This window comes from Eucyclogobius newberryi, unplaced genomic scaffold, assembly GCF_026437365.1.
Source record: "Eucyclogobius newberryi isolate DKJ021-1_F unplaced genomic scaffold, fEucNew1.0.hap1 SCAF_7, whole genome shotgun sequence".
Taxonomy (NCBI): domain Eukaryota; kingdom Metazoa; phylum Chordata; class Actinopteri; order Gobiiformes; family Gobiidae; genus Eucyclogobius; species Eucyclogobius newberryi.
The window spans coordinates 25,815,580-25,836,521 of record NW_027316389.1 but is presented as its reverse complement, the minus strand read 5'-3'; the positions used below and the strand labels follow the sequence as shown (position 1 = coordinate 25,836,521).

Here is a 20,942-nt window from a genome sequence, read left to right as displayed (position 1 = left end):
ATGCGCAACTGTGAAGTCACTGCCTACTATTTCCTGTTGCCTTTACGTTCACGCGAGTCAGCTGAACGTAAATGAAATATCTATCTTTTGGTTATGAGACGTACAAGGAAAACACTCACTCTTTACTCTTTAAGGTTAAAAAAGGGCAAAGTAAAATATATGTATGTTTAAAAATAAAAAAATAAAAAAATATATATATATCGGTGATGCCCGATCACTACGGGCACCACCGATACCGCTCCAGGCCTTTTCCAGCTCCTCTCTGAGGCCTTGGTATTTATCTAGTTTCTCGTATTCCTTATTGCGGATGTTACTATCCCATGGCATTGCAATGTCCACCAACACGGCTTTCCTCTGCACCTTGTCAACCACCACGATATCTGGCTGGTTTTCCATTACCATTCGGTCTGTCTGTATCCGGAAGTCCCAGAGGACCTTGGCTCGGTCGTTCTCCACCACCTTTGGAGGTGTTTCCACTTTGTCCTTGGGGTCTCCAGCTAGTACTCTGCACAGATGTTTCTGTACACTATGCCAGCCTCCTGGTTATGGCGCTCCATGTATGCTGTCCCTGCCAGCATCTTGCACCCTGCAGTTCTGTGTGGGATTGTCTCAGGGGCCCCTTTGCACAGCCTACACCTTGGGTCTAATCTGGTGTGGTAGATCTGGCCCCCCCTACCCCCCCTAATATATATATATATATATATATATATATATATATATATATATATATATATATATATTCTCAAGAGATTGAATCTGAATCTCTTCTTACTTACACTATTCATGGTCCCTTTAAGTCCCTCTTCTGGTAGAACGGTCCCAAGGAAAATGGCCTGTACAGTAATTTCTTGAAAAAAAAGTATGCAACAAAATGTAAATATCCTCACTAATTTTGTGATTATGTAAATCAGGCATGTGCTAAACTGGTCAGGGGTCAGGCCTCCAGTTGCCTGGAAAATTCTTGAATAATATTTCTGTATTTTTAATACACATCTCTTCGTAAAGAATTGAAGTGTGTATTCTGGATCCCAGGCAATGCCTCCTGCTGAATTGGCCCAAATTCCCTGAAGTTGTAATGTACCGTACTGACCACCATATGGCCCTCCTGTGTCGTTTGTGCAGTCCTCAATGAAAAACATGTGGACAACCCTACTGTAAATGATGTAGGCCAACTATTTCAGTTGGGATGTTTAATAAATATATGCCAAAATATTCTCTACAAACATATTCACAAGAATAATGTATTTCAATTCAAACATTGAAGTATTGTAAGATTGTTGCATTTTGCACAGCGACAATATGTGCAAATATAGTTGGATAAAGACAAGGCTTGATTAAGGGCTTGACTTGCCGTCATGTTTCAGCATGTTAACTGAGACAGCAGGTCAAGGTCTATGGGTGTAGTATCTGACGTACTGAAATATATTTATTGCAAAACATTGAACGTCTTTGTCAATACACTGACTGTACAAAGCCAGAAGTTGACTTATAACAATTAAATAATGTAAAAAATCAGATATAGTTAGCTGTACAAATATAATTGACAATCAAAAGGCAAACCCATTTTAAATACAAATAAAGTCAAAGTTTTGGTATGTGAAAACAATAATATATTTTTCTTAATGCAATAAAACTGCAAAAAATACATTGCTCACAAGATGGAACGTTAGACCACTTGTCTGCAAATGATCACTATTTTTTTACTATCTTAAAATGATAGATTGTTTCTCGTCCAGAAGAAAGTCGTACTTAATACAGTACATTTGTGTCCGATTGTCATTCACAATCATCATTTTTTCATGTAGAGCCGTTAATGGTTTTCCTGAGCAATCCCATCAGGAAAGAGTTGATAGTCATCGCCATAATCCCATTCTTTTCAAATCCGTTGTCTGTTCTTGAATCTGTAAGAAAACAAAACCAACTTGAGAGATTGTCGTTATGGTGTTTTGTTTTTTCACCAGTAATGTCCGTTCATTACACTACTGAAAACCACTACAAAAGATTTATGTCTTTGTTCGTCTTTAAAAGTGCAATATAAATCAAATACTACTACACCAAAAGCAGTCTCACCACTGACGAAAACAGGATACCGGGATGATATGTTCTGGATCTGCTGGCGGCAAAGGCATTGAAGATAGTTTGGCTCTTGTCTTGACATGAGATCGCATTCATGGTAAGGCAAAATGTCTAACAGTCCATCTTCTTTGCATTTGTTCAATAGATCAGTTTTCTCTTTTGCTTTGGGACACAACCTAGATCAAATTATTAAAAAGACATGAGGGAGGAAGTATCAGGTTTAAAAAAAAAATAATCATAAGATGTATAGTACGCACCTTGCATTTTCTTTGAGTCGACGGCTGTCCCTGTAGTGCAACAGCCACTTCCACTTTCCTGTTTGGCTAAGCTTTTGCAATATTTCTAAGATCTTTTTCATATTGCCTAAAATACAAAAATGTCTTATTTAGAAAATGTATGACATAGAAGATGTGAACAGAACATATTTGAAGTTTTACTTGCCTGGGCTCAAGGACTCTACCGCTGCTCTATCAAACATTACAAAACCACCTTTGATGAAGAGCTCCTGATAAGTTAAATTAACAACATCATCCGGTTCATCAATCCCTGCAAACTGAACATCAAGGGACTTTCGGAGCTCAAGCAAATGTGGGACCTGGAGCAGCAGATAACAGATTGAGAATTAATTATTATGTACACATATTGGGGGGGGGAAGAGTTAACAATATGAATATTATACCTCAAATATATGCTCCGCAATATCTTCATTTCTGATAATAACCAGCAATGGTGAGCTGTTTTCTTTGATAAAAAAGTCCAATGGTTGCACAGCAGTGTGACCCTCTGCCTCTAAATATGCCTGAAATGTTTAAAAAAAAACAAATATAATTAGCTCCATAATATTGGTCCAATGTCCGTAAACAAACTAGATAGAAAATACTGAAATTCTTTCTTACTGGCTTCAACTTTTAGAAATTATATTCCATTCAAATGGCAAACAGAATCTCTGAAATTCTTATGTGTATTTCTCCATAAAGATTTGTCCCAATTTTAGATAAAAAAAAAAAACTATCCCCTTTTTACCAAAATAAAATAACCTTGTAAATTTAAATGAAACTTTTGAAACTATTACAATTTTGCCCAGGTTTCTATACCAATTCCAGACTCTTCTAATTTCCATCCCAAGCCAATTATTTCCTGAATGAGACAAGACTATTTCAAGATTTGTATGACAAGGCCAAAAATCTTGTATTAGTGTCCGTTTATAAACATAGTTGTATATTATTTGTTGTTTGAATTATTGTCTTTAACCTACCTGGGTTTCATTAAAGAAGGCATCATCTGATGTGACCAACAGGAAGAACCGGTTCTTGGATTTGCACGATTTCTTCACCACTGAATTCAGACTGTTGTGAAAACTGTCATCAATTTCTCTCTTCATTTGACTACAAAAGTCAAAGTAGCTGCTAGAATTAGCAGTTGAATCGTCAGAGTCAGTCTTGTGTAAATCTTTCATAAGAGATGCATTCCTATTCGCTGAGCAGATCTTATCCATGATGGTCTTGTACAGTTGTGTACATTGGGCTGTTATGGCCGACACCCCAGGCTGTTCCAGTGATCCTTTGGGCTGAGGGTTTGAAAAACTTTGTTGTGTGGCATCCCTCAACAGTTCTTTGTCAGACATATCTACGGCGATTTTTTGATTAAAAAATGACAACGGTATCTCAATGTCATGTAAAACGTCATCTTGCTCCGGAAGATGGGAAAACTGTAGAGTTATGGGACAAGATGATGGCAGATTAGATTGATCACATTGGGCTTCTTGGTCTTGTTTTCTTGTCAAAAGTGTTTTCATTTGATCAAAAAAAATCAGACACTCGCTATCCATAGACGACTGAGTGGGGTTGTCCTGCAAACATCGTTTAGATACCTTTTCCAGAAAAGAAGAAACCTTTCTGTTGGTATTGGATACTGTACAACTAAGTGAGCATCGAGTTCCAAGACTGTCATCTGTAATTTTATTTGTTTTTGAATCTACAAATGATGTTGAGCAGTTCAAGAGGTCTTTGTCGCCAGTTTTATTATCTGTCACCAATATGTCAGGATCATGCTTGGCAACCTGCAATACAGTGTTTTCATTAGATTCTACTGGCTGTGTGGTCATAGTGGATGATATAGCTTCTGCCAATTTAATATTTTGCAGTTCTTTTCGGTCAGGATTCTTGCACTTGCTGGGGAAAAAGTTATCAGCACTGTTGTCAATTTGATTATGGCTTTCAAATACTGGGCCACTGCAGAAAAAGCGTCCCTGTTTTGTCTTTTTAATAGAAAACCTTATAACAGGTTTAGGCTGTGCATCACAATCAAGGTTTGTCTTTACTTTTTGGAAATTTAAATGTCCTTGGTCCTTGGTCCCAGCCATGCCAGGTTCTGAAGAAGTTGATGGTTTGTTAGATTTGGGTTTTTCCACATCATTATCCTTACTTTGAATGAGCTTGCTTGAATATTCTACTTTAGAGTATAGGTCAGGGACAATGGAAGAGTCATCATTTGAGCACTTTTGTTTGAGTTGCTGCATATTCCCTGAAACATCATTAGGGAAGGTGGAAGGTGACATATATAAATGCTGGGAAGATTCAGAAGTCTCATTTTTTGGAGGACAAGGATCATCCATGCTGGTTGCGGTTTTCTTATTGTTTGAATCACAACTAAGGCTTGAACTTTCTTTATTTGAGTAAATTGGTGAATTAAGGGCATCTTTAGAGCTAAAAACTGATTGATTTGATGTTTTCTGCAATGTGCTTAAATACTCATCCAAGCATTTCAAAGTTCTGAGAGTCCGAAGTTCAACATGAGACTGAACATCAGTTATAGCAGTCTCATCAATTACAGCTGTTAAACTTGTGATGTTTTTCCCCCCTGAACTGTCAAGGAAAACTTTATCCATATCTTTTCCATCTGAATTCAGGTTTGGTTGGCTTGCGTACACAAATGGTTGTTCGTCAATTGTTGGGGTAGGACATCTATCATTTGGCTCACTGTTTCCAAGATCAGATGGAAGGTGAACTTCACTTCCAGCAACAAGTTGTTCTCCATGTTGCCCATGCCCATCGTAACTTGCATTGTCTTTGACTTCAGCACTGTCAGATGGTCCAACCTCCATGTCTTCAAAGCCCCTCTTATCCATCTCCTTGGAAGCTTGCTCTTGTAGCTTATCCTCAAGAGGGGCATTCATTCCAGTAGATGAATCAACACTATAGTAGTTCTCAGCTTCATCATTTGGACATCTTTGCATGATGTTAATTTTATTCATTACAGGGGATTCAATTGTTCTGGCACACTCAGTTTGAGAATTTTCAACCATTGCATCCTGTTTTCTCATGCTCGTATCCGAACACTTCTTGGCTACAAATTCTCCAGCTGGTTGATTTTTTTCCTGCAGATTTGACACAGTGGCAGATAAGTCTAGAACTAAAGGGGCTTTCGGATTTGTGGATTCAACAAATGGAGCTACAGCAATAGTGTGGAAAGGTTTGTGTCCACTTAGATTTTCAGTGCAAGTTGTCTCTTTCACTATTGAAGCTGTAGAATCTTTGGGATAAGAAGGTACTTCCTGGCTTAAAAATCCACTTTGATTAATCCATGATTTTTTATTGCAAGTTGCATTTAGTTTTGGGTTTTGGCAGCCAACTGTCTTGACTGTTGAAAAGGACTGCAGTTTTGGTCTCTCTCCGATGATATCCTCCTGCAAGAGTTCCTTTAAGAGAATACTTTTTTCACCCTTTGTAGCATTTTGAGGCAAGGAAGAATCTATATTCTTCTTGACCAGGCTTGAAACAGCTTTTAGTTTTTCCATATATTTTTTCTTAATTTCTAAAAGATGGTTACTGCTTATAGCATCCACATCTTCATTTGTTGGATATAGATCCATGTTCGAGTTGGATAAATTTTTATCAGGTCCAGATAACTTGGCATATCTTGAATGGTAAACCCGTTTTCTGATAGGGGATAATGGCTTTTTGGGCAAGTTCCCAGTAGTATTCTCTATCTGGTGGGATTCACCTGATTCAAGAGAAAGCAATGAAGATGACTGGGCATTGTTGGTCCAAAGGTTTGGATAGGTGATCCCATTCCATACAGGAATAAACAGTTGTTGATTTATTTCGGGGGAATTACCAGTGTTCTGATTTAATGGGATACTGACATAATTCAGTGGAGCAACTCCTGCAGTCTGCATCAGCTTCAAATAACACTGTAAAAAAGAAAAGAACACTGTCAAATGCAAGTAACGTTGTCTTTCTAATTTAAACAAGAATGGCAATATAAAGTAATACATACAAGCCCAAAAAATAGCAATCAACTGCGATATAAATCTCACCAGTTCAGTAACACTTAGGGTTGATTGCTTTATGCTGCACCGAATCACCAAAACAAGTTCCTATGTTTGTGAATTCTGTTCATTGGACAATGGCAATAAACCTTTTCTGTTTCTGATAAGATTATTTGTCTATGGGCCCCTGGGCAAAATTATATTACTGGCCCCCAGTTTAAAGAATACATATTATGCTTTTTTTCTTATATAGGTACAATCTATGACATATGTGGAACATTATCCTATATTTTAAATTGCAATATTGACTGTAATAACCGTTTCAGGAAAGTGTTTATAATTTCCAATTGTCTGATATGTTGGAAAAACAAACAAATGTAAAACAGCATAGTATTTTTGTTGATCGGGTCGACGTGGAATAAAAAGGCTCTGGATTAAAAAAACAGAGTGAGACACTTAGGAGGAGGAATATTGTAAAAAAAAAAAAAAAAACATATGTTGAAAGTACTTTTTGTAATCTATGGACATTATGGATTAAATATCATATGTAGGGCTTAAGGTATAATCAGCACTTTATGTTAAGTATACTACAATACACTATGTACAATATACAAGGTGTAGGACAGCTTTGGCTTCTGCCTATTCATTTTCAGACATTATGTCCATTATTTGCATTCATTTAGCCTCTTGGGGATTTTTTTTCCCCACAAAACTGACCGGCTTAAAAAGGCAAAGCTCCACTTCCTGCTCCATACATTTTTTGTTAGGAATTAGCCAGTCTCGCTAAAATAAATTAGTAACGAATGAACACAATGTCTGAACTCACCTGGATTAACACACATGGTGAAATTGTGCAGTGGGCCCTGTCTACTACACACTTAGGCATCTTTATGCATGGTAGTAACAGAATCACTAAATATGATTTTCTGAAGGGGAGAAGTTTGCCTGTGGTAATAGTGGTGACTTTTGGTCTAATTGTTGTCGAGATAAATGGGCCCTGGTTGGGAAGGCCTATGCCTGGTAGGTCCATCGGATAATTTGGGCATGGAGCCCTTCTATGTATCCCTAAGTAACATACACAGTCACAAACTAAATTCTAGGGGAAGCCATAAACAGCAATAATAAAAAAATCTATAAAATAGGTTGATAATTTACTGTTACAAATATATATATATATATATATATATATATATATATATATATATATATATATATATATATATACTAAAGTGTTGTCAAACCTGAATGGGAAGTGTTGTCTGCAATACTTCTGGATTTAATGTGTTCAAATCTTCTGGAACTTGAGTCTCATTTATGTGCTCTTGTGTGGCGACTTTTGGATTCTCCTTTGCAATTTCCACATTAAACATTGCAGGTTCGGTGTCTTTGACACCGTTTTTGGGTATGCTAAGATCCAAAACATCTGTTTCTGGCTTGTCTTCTGCATTCAGCAAAGGACTGTGCCCAACAATGTTTGAGTGACTCTGCTCAGGTCTCTTTTCATTGGACACATCCAGTCCACACAAAACACTGTTCTCTGGAGCTGGAAATGTGACATCTGGATCGAGATGAAAGAACCGAGCAGTTGACCGGCTATAAAACAGACCAATCCACATGTGAACGATGAGTTGTACTTCTTCATTGGTGTCATGAATGGAAGAATCCCAGGGGCTGTTCAAGAATAAACAAAGATACATAGATTATTAGTGTTATTTGCTTTCAGAGTGAACACAGAATACTACCAGTTTATAAGTACTTCAGTAAATTATACAGCGGTAGAGTAAAAAAGGCCTACCCATGTAAGGCTCTGACAATTGCTTTGTCCTTAAGATCGACTGTAAAACGGCTGTCCAGATTGAAGTCGTACTCTTCCTTCCAGTGTCTTGTGATACAAATGGTCTTGTTCCTGTTCTCAATTGTGCGTGACAGACAAAACTTTCTTGTGTGCCAGCTTCTTTTGGGGTCTCTACAAGCCCTTTCGTTTTGTTCAACATTACCTTCTGGACTGCCAGGAGGCATTGCATGTGCTCCATCCCAGAGTCTCTGAGAACGTAGTAGTGTGGCAGAACCATTTAAAGGTGAAACCTGGAAAGGTGCTGGCAAAGCCAACAGCAAAGAGGGAGATGAGGGCAATGAGTATGCATGTTCTTGATATATCACATCAATCAATCCAGAGGCTCCAAAGCAGTCAGGTGCAGAAGGTTCTTGTGGCTGAATGGATTTAACAACAGGTTGTCGGAGCAAAGCATGAAGAACTGACTGTTGTTCAGGATTGGTAACATCTTTAGTATTATCACACTTCTCCAAATTCGCCTCGAATTCACATTCTTGTGCTGGATGGGGTGAAACCTGTCCTTTATCGGTACTAAGTGCCAAGTCAGCCAGTAAGTTCAAAGCCTCTGAAGATGAGTTTGTTTTTTCCTTGATAGTCTTCCTGACTAAAATATCACTTAAACACCCTTGTAATTGTTTTTCACCATAACAAGCTGGGGTTTGAAAATGCAACCACCCTGTGGAAACAAAACAAAAGAGACAAAGAAGTATGAAAATGTAAAGTACAACGTTTAAAGAATATGAAACACATTAAGACATTGTTGCCATGTAAGTAGTCAAGATTTTTTAGGCAATACCACACCACCAAAGAAAATGAAAGAGGATATTGGCATGCATTGTAAACTAAAGTCATTACAATTGGAGAAAGTTTTAAGATGTACTTACATTTCCGTTTCACTTGATCTGCAGAAAGGTTTTGATGCTTTTTAAGCATTTTAAGTCTTGTTCCTTTTGGAGAAGATGGAGTTTGCAGTTTGTAAGAGTATTCTCTGGCTACAAACTTTTCTTTTGTCCCAGATGATTCACTTCTGTGTACTGCAATTTCACCTAATGGTTTTAAATGTTGTGCCTTTTTGGGAGTCAGACCCAAGGCTTGGGCAAAAATAGGGTCAACTGAAAGCAGGTTGGGATTTGCATCACCTATGCTGGACCCCTTGACGCATGGGTCATTGAAGTTTCTCATAGTTACAGGTGTCAAGTCATTCTTGGCCCTTTTTGGACTGGGCTCATTGTCCAGGACACAATTTATATTTAAATCCTCTTTGAGCGCATCAATTTTCCTCTTTTTGAGAATAACAGACTTCAGTTTTCTGAGCATAATCTGACCCTTTGATTGTTCTGTAGTGGGAAAATCCTTCATGTTGTCATCCTCAAGGGCAAGATGGTCTGTACCATTTCTCAGTTCATCTTTTGCCCTTTTATTTAAAGTCATAGGACCATTCGATTTAGTAGCCACCTCCTCAATGGGCTCCGTTGGTGCTTCATTATCAAAGTGGCGCTGCTGTTGCTTATCATTAGAGGTATTAGAGACCTCACTAGAGGCACCAACAATCATTTCTTCAGGATGATCAAGATTTTCTTTAGTAGGTTGTAGTTTCTCTTGTAAAAGTCTTATTTCTCTCATCTCAACAGAGCCAAAAGGGATAAATATTCTCCCACAGGTGGTAACAACAGGCTTTAGACCCCATCGTTCTGTCTTTTTTCTAAGAGTACGAGTCTCCAGTTCCTTTAATAATACACTATCAGCAAGAGAGGTGCTTGTTTGTGTGTCACTTTCTTGTTCACTTCTTTGTATTTCACCCCTGTTTACATATAGTGACAGTTCTTGTGCGCGAACATGGTCCACACAGATTGATTCGTCTTTTTCAAATAAAGTTTTGACCATTTGTAAAGCAGGGGTTTCAGTAGATTCCAAGTGATGTCCTTGAGGTAGCTTATCTGACTCTGTTAAAAAACTGTTGTCATTGGAGCAGTTCAATGTAATTTTGCTTTGCACAATTTCACTAAAAGTATTCAATGTGGCCTCTTGCAATCTTGCAGTTACTGAAAACTGATCATGCTTTATCACATCAAGCCTCTCATCAATAGTTTGAGCTGCAGACGTTATACTGACAATCAACTCCCCTGAAGGTTCATCAGTTCTCAATGACATCGCTTTGTCTATATGTTCATCACCCTTTTCCGTAAAAACTGTGGAGTCGAATATCTCAGAGGTCACCTCTTGAGCGGGTAAAACACAAGGTAACAGCAATTGAGAAATAGTGGAGTCACGTTGCGCGCTGTCGTCTGAGATCTCAACAGATGGTGAACATGTGGGGTCTAGTCTATCCTCTGACCCAGTGCTTATCAAGCTGGTTGATGGCTCTTCTGGAGATGACAAACAGATATAAATGTCATCTTCAAGATCTTCTTGTTGTGCCTCTTGCCCAGCTACTAAGATTTCAGAAGCTTTGCAAACAGGTAGCTGGAAAGAGTTTGCATTGCTCAGGTAAGACTTGAGACTATGCCACTGTGTGTCTGTCCACTCAGGGGTTGAATACAGGTGACGATTGGCATCAAGCATGTCATACTGATCTGGGAAGATATCAACTTCCCGAAAGCGACTTGAAGGAAGGCCTGGATTTATCAAAGTGACATAATTTTGCATATGTTGAACAATTATGTCACAGAGATCTTCATTTGGCTTGTTGCTTGCTTTCTCAACCTCTCCTTCAGCATAGATCAGCAATGGTAAGACACGAAGGGCATCTGATGGAAGGCTCTGGTTAATTAGTTCAATTTTTGTGTCTGTAAAACATAGGGTATAATCAACTTTACTGGAAAAACTGGAACTTGAAAATACTCAAATAATGTATCAAATGTACCTCTCTGGATATTTTTGGACTCTGAGAACATAAAAAGTCCTTGCAGTGCTTTATCTGTGGTTATGCCATTATCTGAAATGATACAATTTACAAGTATGTAAACTGCACCATCATTTAAATACTTAATACTAAATCCTACCTTTATCATGCGAGATGAAATTAGAGTCATGAAGTAAGATCAGAAACCCCCCCTCATTCAATGCAATAATAAGTGCCTGGAAGGAAAAACAAACAAACAAATGAAACAAAGCAATTATTATACAACAGCAATAATAACATTAAGATAGAAATATGAAAACTCACAAGATCTTGTTTTTTTATTTCCAGCAAAAGAGGTTTTAGTTGCTCCTTATCTTCCAAGTTTAAATCAACAATTTCACACAGACTGTAATATGAGTGTTCTAAAAGAACTAGAATCATAGAGGCAAGAAGGTAAGGTTTCAAAAACCATAATTTGCAAATACATTGTTTATAAATTTTGAGCACCTTTTCCATTAAAACTTGTTTCAAAGATGGCTTTTGGAAGCAGCTTTCTGAGGATTAACATAGAAATTGCCCATTCAACTTTAATTATTGGAGGCCTAAAACAGAATGTTTAAACCATTAAGGCATTAAAAAACAAAAACAAATCTACTTTTTGAATATTCTTTTTGCAATAGCTTACAACTTTGCCCAGGATAAGGCACCAGCTGGTGATCTAATCCCAATGTTGAATGTCTGGGAACCTAATTGAAGCTTTCCCATCCAGGGTGAATATGGACAAGCTAGAAAGATAAATAAAACAGCATGGGTAATGGGAAAAATTTCAAATGTCATCATCTGGACACTTTCTGAAATTGAGACGTTTCAACCGCTACCTGAAGTAATTTTCAATCTGAACAGATGGATATGAGAAGAAGAAGTTATACTTATACCTTACTTGATGGCCCTGTTTTAAGTAATTATTCCCTTATTATCATGTCCCCCCCAACCAGTGATTGATCGTTAACAATTATTGTGCTGTGCTGGCACCCCTCTCACATCTGATTGTCTTGAATTATGCCATGGGTTAAGTAAAGAGTTGTAGACAGAAGGCAGATTACAATAATTTCTGTTTGAAGAGGGAATCTCATTTGTTTATTTTTTAACAAAAATCGCCTCCTTTACACCCATTTCAAACCATCCCTTCTCTCTGCTTAAAATGTGTACCTCACAGTCTTCTAATAAGGATGACGGCTAACTGTAAACCATAGTTTGCATGTGCTTTCTGTGTTGATAGTCTTTTGTGCAGGCAAGTGGAGAATGTTTTTTTTTTTTTTTAATCAAGAAGTTTCAGCTTCAATACAAAGGTTATTTCTAATGGAGTTATCACCGGATACTGTCCTGCTCATTGTTAACCTGTAAGACTTGCTTTGAGACGTGCCCATCTGATTGTTTTACAAATCTTGTAGAACTCAATTCAGAGTGATAAAATCTGACGTGAGACAGGATAGGGATGGAGGGAATTTTTGTTTAAGAAAATGTTCACAAATTTGATTTGATCTTATGTTACCAGCCCCTGTCGTGGAAAGAAATGGTTGTAGTTTGATGAATCTACACATATACATAAAAGAGTAGAAACAACCACTTACAGATTTTTTTCTCTTCACTGCAAAGAGAGAACAAATTAATTCAAATATTACAAAAAGAAACAATTAATTGATACATTTTCTTGATGAAGGTGACTCTTAACTTACAAATTATCCTGCTGGGGGAGTGTTCCTTTGTTGTCTGTGTATGAAAATTCTACAAATGCATATGGACAAGCAAGGCTGGGAGAAAGGGCAGTACGTCCATTATCAAGCAGCTCATATAAGTAGTACTGAAAGGTAAAACAAAATGTCTTGTCACTACAAAATGTAATGAATGATTAAAAGCTTGATAAATGCAGTGTAAAATGTACTTGTTTGTATACAAGCCAATTAAACAAAAAACTACAAATAAAAAGATTAGACATTTAACATCCAGTCAAAGTACATAATAAAAATGGAACTAAAACCAAATAGCCATTAGATTTTGATTAAGGTGTGTTTAATTTACTTAATGACCCTAGTAACTTTTGATGCATCCAACTAAGTATGCTTTATTCGTGATGTGAACGCGCTATCAAAACATATTCACGCAAAAAAGCGCACATCTGGTCCATTTGAAATCAGGTCTCAGTGCATTACACTTACAGCCCTGCAGCTGTAAGCAGGTGAGGGAAATTTAGACTATATAAGTGGACGATTTAGAAAAATGCATCGGCTAGTCTGGACAGAAGCAAGGCTGCCAATTAGCTCAATCAGTACCTCCAATCAACAAGCAAGCGAAAGCTAAATCTATGGAGACTGGGTCCATCGTTAAAGATACAAAAGCGCCACACATAAGGTGGAGGCGTCGACGAGAGCGCGTCGTATAAGATACATACGCTCAGCACAGACGTGTGCAGAGGCAGATAGCGCGTTGACATCTAGGGACAGTCAAACATGGAAGAATCAATCTAAAAGCGATGTGCCCATCCCGGAGACGCCTGTCACGCTGGCAATGTCAAATAAATATGGGAAAGATTGTCTAGAGTGTCTGCCAGTGTGGTCCAATAGATTTGGTTCTCCATCTGGTGGATCACTAAGCATGGACAAAATGTATGATTCATGTCAGCAAAATTGTTAAATTTAATGATTTCTATCAGGTCTTTGTGATCTTATTGCATCTTTTTTCCTGTTGTGTGAAGCACTTTGAATTGCCTTGTGTACGAATTGTGCTCTACAAATAAACTTGCCTTGCCTTGCCTTGCCCAGCAAGCAGTAATCACTCACGCGCACCCATTAAATTCATACTAGCCAAAGTAGTTTAAGTGTCTAACCCAATGACACAATGACAGTACACACTGGTCAGAGCGGGAATCCTCCTTGCATGTCTTAAATATTGGCAAAGGACAAATCATACCAAATCGCAGAGCTATATTCACCAAATATTTACGGGGAAAACAATGAGTTAACTGTCATGCAAGTAATGCAGAGTTGCAATATACAGTAAATAGACTAAATTTGGTCTTTTTGGTAGCAAACCGGGTGAACATATTGAAATAGTAACGGTTTCTTTACCTGGGTCCTTTCAAATGCCAAAAATGAACTCGTTTTTGAAGACACTGACTGCAACTGTTCAGAAACATGACAATCAAACCCAACTGTGGGTTCAGTCAAGTTTTGAGTGTAGTTTTCTGAAACCTTTTTAACTCTCCCCTGTGCAGAAAAAGATGCTTGATTAAATCTATTGAATTCAAGCCAAACATAAACTTGTACTAGTTATCCTTACCTCTGTAATCTTTACAATTGCAATGTACCCCGACTTTCCATGGTACCAGCGATTTAAATCCAAAGAGTCAGAGTACATTGACAGATAGACACCTATACAGAGAGAACATTATTATTATTATTACAATTATAGAAAGCCGTGTAGTGATAAAAGCAGCCTGTCTCACATCGGCACTCACAAGGGCTGCAGTTACTGCATACAGTAGCTTGAAAAAGTATTCATACACCTGGATCTTTTCCACATTTAGTCATGTCACAACTAAAAACTTGAACATATTTTATGAGCATTCTTTGTGAAAAAGGAACAAAATGATATACAGTTAAAAAAAATGTTTTAACTGTTTAATTTTTAAAAATTTTAAACACAAAACTGATAAGAGCAGAGTGCAAAAGTATTCAGCCTCCCTGAGTCGATACTTTGTAGACGCGCCTTTCTCTGCAATTACAGCTGCAAGTCTCTTCGGGTATGGCTCTACCAGCTTTGCTCACCAACAGACTGAACATTTTACTCATTCTTCTTTTCAAAACAACTCAAGCTGAGTCCGATTTGATGAGCATTTAAGAACAGCAGTTTTCAGGTCTTGCTCCAGATTCTCGGTTGGAAATAGGTATGGACTTTGACTGGGCCTTTCTCTTGTTTTAAACCATTCCATTGCAGTCTTTAGGGTTGCTGTCCTGCTGGACGCCAAAATGTTTTCTTTCAAGATTGCCCTGGTATTTGACTCAATCCATCTTCCCATCAACTCTGAGCTTCCATGTCCCTGCTGAAGAATAGCAGCCATATTTGACAGTGGGGATGATGTGTTCAGAGTGTGCCGTGTTAGATTTCCACCACTCATAGTGTTTTGCTTTTAGGCCAAAACATAAACTTTTTGTCTTGTCAGACCAGCACACCTTTTTGTATATGGTTGTTTTGTAACAATGCATTTCCTCTTACCAATCTTCCATAAAGGCCTGATTTGTTTAGGGCACAACCAATGTTGTCCCATGGTCAGATTCCCTGTCCACCTGTGCAGTGAACCTCTGCAACTCCTCCAGAGTTACCATGGGCTTCTTAGCTGCATCTCTGGCCAGTGCTAACCTGTACATTTTGGCGGACGGCCATGTCTTGGTCAGTTTGTAGTTGTTCCATATGCTTTCCGTTTCTGTATGATGGCTTGAAGAGTTCTCTCCTTGTTGTTCAAAGCTTTGTATAATATAATCCTGCATTAAACTTCTCCACAACTTCATCCCTAACCTGTCCCTAACCTATCTGCCGTTGAATCTTTTGGATTTATTCATCAGCATTACGAGTTCACCTGGGAAGATTTGTGTGCATCTTGGACACTTGGTGCTGTTCCAGAGGAAACCAGCAAGATAGACCCAGTTGACGCTAAAATTGATGCTACACTTGCTGATACGCATGATCTAAATTCCAAGAAAAGGCGAACTGGATAACCGAGCCACAGCAGCCAAAAATGAAATCTCTGACTTGAACCGTGTGGTTTCTACCCTGACATGGCAGAGCAAATAAACCAGGTTCGTGTCTTGATGGATCATGTCGATGACTTGAAGAATCATAATTGCAGAGGCAATCTGCGGATTGTAAATCTTCCAGAGGACATTTAAGAAAAAAATGTGGTCAGCTTTAGGATACCCGAAATAAATTGTCTGTTTGCTGTAACCCGAGTTAACATTTTTCAAGTGGGTCGGACGGTAGGCAAATTCCTATTTTTTGTACTTTGAAGGCAAAAAAAAAAAGGATAAAAATTTGGTCATTTTTTGACTCGGAGTGACCACCAGGGGTCGGGCTTCAACAGTCAATGATGGAAAACGTCTCTATCAACCCGATCAGGAGACTAAATCTCCCGATTTTAAGATATTTCAATCGACCTTTTGTACGCCGCTATCCTTTATTTTGGTAGCGAAGGCGAGCGGGGGAAACATGCGGGGGACACGGGTGCCGCCATGTTTGTTGTAATGACGCTGCTGGGCGTGTTTCAATCTCAGAATGCATTTGCGTAAGTCAAATTTCACACCCTGACAGAGGGTGACATTCCTATGGACATGTAAGTGGCGCCGACAGAAGTAGGCCAACTTGTTAAAGACAATGTGTCAAGTCCTATGCGCGTTCTGTTTTGTTCCAGACGCTTGTGGAAGACTGAAAACGCACTTGTAATGCGCAATGCACTATCAATCCTTTGAGATGAAAGATAGGTTTACCAGCATGATAAAAATGTTATACACGGCGGTGTAGGAAACACAGGTCGGTGAGTCGGCGAAATAATTGAAAAATAAAAGATTTTGCCGTTTTTTCAACAAAATGCTGATTTTTTTTTCAGACGGCTAGTTTCAAAGCGGGTCGGTCGGGTTACAGCAAACAGACTGCTCAGCCTTATGGAGGCTTGGAACATCCCCAAACATCTAAAACTTTCAACAAAAGTCGTGAAAATAAAGCTTGACCATGCGCATTGCTCCCTGGTTCCCAGCCAACTCCGAACCAGCGTCCGAGACCTATTATAGTATACTGAAGTTCCATAACTTCAGTGATAAACAACATGTTATGGCTGCAGCTAGACATCTCGCCACGGACTGATCAAAGAAGCTCCAAGGCATTCCATGAGGTGAGGTCTCGCTTGAGAGAGAAGGAATTAGATTGTGCGCTGCTTTATCTTACACCACTTAAGTTCAACCAGGATGGTAAAATAAAAGGATTTACCACATAGGACCTGGAATTTATTGGAGACATGAGTATTTGCTCAATGTGGGCCAGTGTAATTCTCCTTTTACTTGTAGATACCATGGGGAAAATATTAACCATACCATAGGGCCTTTATTTGATCAATTTTATTTAAAAGGATCAGTAACTAAGCTCTTGTCATGAGCGCTCTTTTTTTTGCAATTCGTTTGTTTCGTTGTGTTCAGTTATTGTAGTTCCTGTGTTTGTGTGTTGTGTTCAACCATAGAGTTGTGTAAAAAAAACAGACTTACAAGAATAATTTCAACATGGTTATAACAATGGCATCTGGAAAAAATCCACTTTAGAGACTCCTGGGTGAGTTAGCATCACAGCTAAGTAAGTTTGCATAACAGCTAGCCTAGCGCGGCAATTTTGGTCTGCAAGTGATCACATGACGCTGTTGTGGTCGTGAAGTGACAAAATGTGAAAAAGTTCCAGGAGTACGACTACTTTTGCAGGCCACTGTATCCGTAAGAGACACAATGTGTCTTAACTTCTAAAAAATGGCATCAGAAGTTTGATTTTTTTTTTAATGTGTTGTTGATTGCTGGGTTTCAGATGACAACACAACATTCTATGGGCCAATTAATTATGCAGGCCAGCTCAAATTAATAATGTTAAAAGGCAGTTTTTGTTATGATCAGATCAAATTAAACATTTGTGAATTATCTTTTAGATTTTTCATGGCAAAATGCAATGTAATCAATAGGGGATTCTGGCTCTTGCCCCCGTCTGAGGTTATGACATCATCACACATAGAACCTGAAAACTCCCAATAGGTTGAGCTCACATGTCAACATTCTAAAATGCACACAATTTTAAACTGAGCAGGTCTATGGTATAATTTGGCGTTTAACTGTCAAAATGAGGATTTGTTGACCAGGTTTATGGTTAATATCTGTAATTACTCGGACTATCCACATGAAACGAAATTCTACCATGTTTCTACAAATAAACAAAAGTTAAAAAAAGACATTCCACAATAGCTTCAGAGAGTGATGCCATTTTTCAACTTCAAAGGACTTTAAGCTGTGAAAATAATATGGCAAGTTTGTGTAGCCAATCGATATAAAATAATGTATTCAACTATTGTGGATTATACATTTGTTTATTAATTTAAAAATAGTCAATCTCCAAGAGACGCCTGCAGTCTATTTGAAATGATGACATCATTAAATGAGAACATGAACACAACCAATTGACGACATGCCACTGAACATAAGGCGCGGCAGGAAATGAATCAAAAGCTAGTTTGGCAGGTTTTTCTACAGGCAAGTCTCAAGTGTCAAGTTATTTCACTGCAAAACATGCTAGTGGTATACCCTTAGCCCTTATAGCATAACATTATACAAACTTGCAGCAACACATTTTACCTTGTGTAGGTGTATCTTGATATTTACGCCCATTTTAATGCTGTCTGCTGTCTATTCAGTGAGTAATCAAAATTCACTTTCCAATAAAAGCAACCCCAATCCACTAACAGGTTGTTATTGTTGAGTTGTCCTAGTGGTGCTAGTAGCATGCATGTGGAGTTGGAAAGTGACCTTAGTACCAAAAAGTACACGTTATAACAATGCTTAACAATGTCTAGTTGAGACAACATTAAGAAACATTTTTAGTTTAATAACTAAGAATGTATTTTTTCTTCATGCCCTCTTCTCTCAACATATTCCTCAAACTTCACTTTAACAGTTTCAAATTGTTTCTCTTTCACTTTCAAAGTTATAACTTAAACATATAGGTGGTTTCACTTTCAAAACAAGAGGAGCAGCAGACAGAACATGGAATATTTCCTCTCTAGCTGATCCTTCAAGTGACATGGACTTCAACTTTGAGGTAAATACTTTCACGAATACAAGGTAAATGTACTTTATCCAATGTCTAATCAAAATAGTTAAGTCAGCATGCTGGAATACTTGTTAATAATTTACCCTTATTGGGATCTCCCAAAGTTGTACATGTCCCATTTTCAGCAAGCACACTCGTTTCTCCTATTGATTTGACCTTCAAAAAGAATTATGATTAGAGACAACATATATTCAAGGCGTGGCAAGATTTCAAGTTAGTCAGTAGTCTACCTTGTTCAGTTCATCAAACAATAAAAACCCGTAGGTCTCCTTCAGCTCTGTGTCTGAATAGCCTTGTCCTCTTCTTTTCTCTCGACAGGCATTGTACTAATAATAAGAATAAGTATTAGTTTTAAAATGTCTTTATATTTTATGTCTCTTTTTTTTCTCCATTATTTCAAACAATTCTTATTCTTGCTCACTCAGTTATTGTCACACACCATCAAATAGGTCTTAAGTTGAATGGTAATTATAAAGTAAACTTACCCTGTCTTCTAGTGTAGGATTCTCAATCAAAAAAGCAGACGTGTATCTAAAACAGTGCTTTGATTCCTCAAACAAATACGCACTTTGAAAAAGTGCCAAAATGCGCTCATGAAAGGCGTCAGAATTCACTGGAACAGGTATAAATATACCTAAAGAATAAAACATTAGCGATTAAAACCAGAAGTAGAACATGAAAGTGCGTGCTCGACAGAGCCACAAATCTCGAGTGTTTTCACTTTCAGCTTGTTGGTGGAAGTTGTGCTGTAACAAGGAACTGTTCTCCAGCAGCAGCCACAACTTAAATACCAGTTATACAGCATTAGAACAACGACTTTTTACATGGCTATACAAGAAGTAGATGCGTAGAAGTAGATGAACTATATGTAATGAATCATGACATATCATTTTCAGAAAATAAAACAAGCAAATAAACCTGTGCTCGATGAAGCGCCATTGCCACTTTCCATTGCTCAATACTTATGAAATCTGTCCTTTTCCGTTTGCCATGGGTGGAAAACAACCCCGTGTCGCCCTCAACACACGCTCATCAATACAAATCCTCTCAAACTCGATGTCAACGATCACTTTGCGTGTCTCGTGTCGTTTTAAAACACTTTGTACAGACATGGTTACGCGACCAGGAAGTTAAAAAAAAAGACTCGACGTTTTAAGTCGCGCGAGCATTTCAACCCAAAAACAACCCCCCTTTTCTCCTCTCCATGTTCACAAATGACTTCTTTAATGTCTTTGGTCGCGTAATTCCTTAAAACGCGGACTGACGCACGTAGAGTTGCGTTCGAAAAAGAAACAGAAACCTATCTCGCTCCAGCGTCCATCTTGAAAGCCTACACCGACTGCGGCGCTGTGACGGTGCGTCGTGCTGGTGGGGAGGCTCCGGGAGGCTCCGGGAGGCTTCAGGAGGCTCCGGGAGGCTTCGGGAGGCTTCAGGAGGCTTCACTTTCCTGTTTCACTGCGGCTCCAAAAACCTGCCCGTTTTTCATTGACACGTGGCGACGCGCGCGGCAGTGATGCAAAAGGGAATCGGTCGTGTTTATGTGCGTTTATTTAATAACAGCGAGGTTCCGTCACGCTGCAGTTCTGGTGGTGCGCAGTGGTTATTAAAAGTTGCTAGTTTCAATTTTGCGTCGTGTGAGTAACTTCGTGCGGCTGTGTTCGTGTTGTCATGTCGTGCAAGGCTTTTTTTTTTTCTTAGTTTAGTGAGAGTTATCTCCAGGGGTAACGCGGGGTCTTGATGCAGTATAGATGCATAGGTTTGATCTTTAATCTGGGGTGGATAGTGCAGTGGCCATTTTGGTATTGCAGGGGGGAAACAACACGCAGCCACGGCCGTACGCAGGATTTTCAGTCTAAGAGCAAGTTTGTTTGTCTAAAACGCTTATTCAAATAAAACTGTCTTGAATACAAAGCATTCTGTTGGCTATTTATTTCATTAATTGAGAAAATATTTGTATATTATGCTTAATGGGTCTTGCTTGCATCAGGTAGGTCCCCAGTACACTTTGAAAGAAAAAT

The 20,942-nt window shown here is 38.4% G+C and overlaps 1 protein-coding gene across 1 annotated transcript; it reads right to left on the bottom strand.

Annotated features, from left to right (window-relative positions):
* Positions 1–1,413: 1,413 nt before the first annotated feature.
* tasor2 (transcription activation suppressor family member 2) lies at positions 1,414–20,072 on the bottom strand. Its single transcript, XM_072435355.1, has 22 exons — positions 19,843–20,072; positions 19,410–19,558; positions 19,155–19,250; positions 19,008–19,080; positions 14,359–14,450; positions 14,148–14,285; positions 12,759–12,883; positions 12,654–12,670; positions 11,708–11,807; positions 11,530–11,624; positions 11,347–11,453; positions 11,183–11,258; positions 11,044–11,115; positions 9,065–10,966; positions 8,142–8,856; positions 7,588–8,017; positions 3,332–6,268; positions 2,756–2,875; positions 2,518–2,671; positions 2,334–2,439; positions 2,071–2,252; positions 1,414–1,901 (listed from the first exon to the last, which is right to left on the bottom strand). Exons 1-22 carry the CDS (start codon positions 19,874–19,876, stop codon positions 1,798–1,800), a joined length of 7,824 nt encoding a protein of 2,607 aa, XP_072291456.1. The 5' UTR covers positions 19,877–20,072; the 3' UTR covers positions 1,414–1,797.
* Between the last annotated feature and the right edge of the window lie 870 nt (positions 20,073–20,942).

What these genes read in the sequence shown, in the direction of transcription:
- tasor2 (XM_072435355.1), bottom strand. Translation starts at nt 19,876, where the DNA reads ATGGAAAGTGGCAATGGCGCTTCATCGAGCACAG. An exon ending in GCCTTATCCTGGGCAAAGTT is followed by an intron (nt 11,625 to 11,707) that starts GTAAGCTATTGC and finishes ATTCTGTTTTAG; the next exon opens with GCCTCCAATAATTAAAGTTG. An exon ending in GTCCAAAAATATCCAGAGAG is followed by an intron (nt 10,967 to 11,043) that starts GTACATTTGATA and finishes TATGTTTTACAG; the next exon opens with ACACAAAAATTGAACTAATT.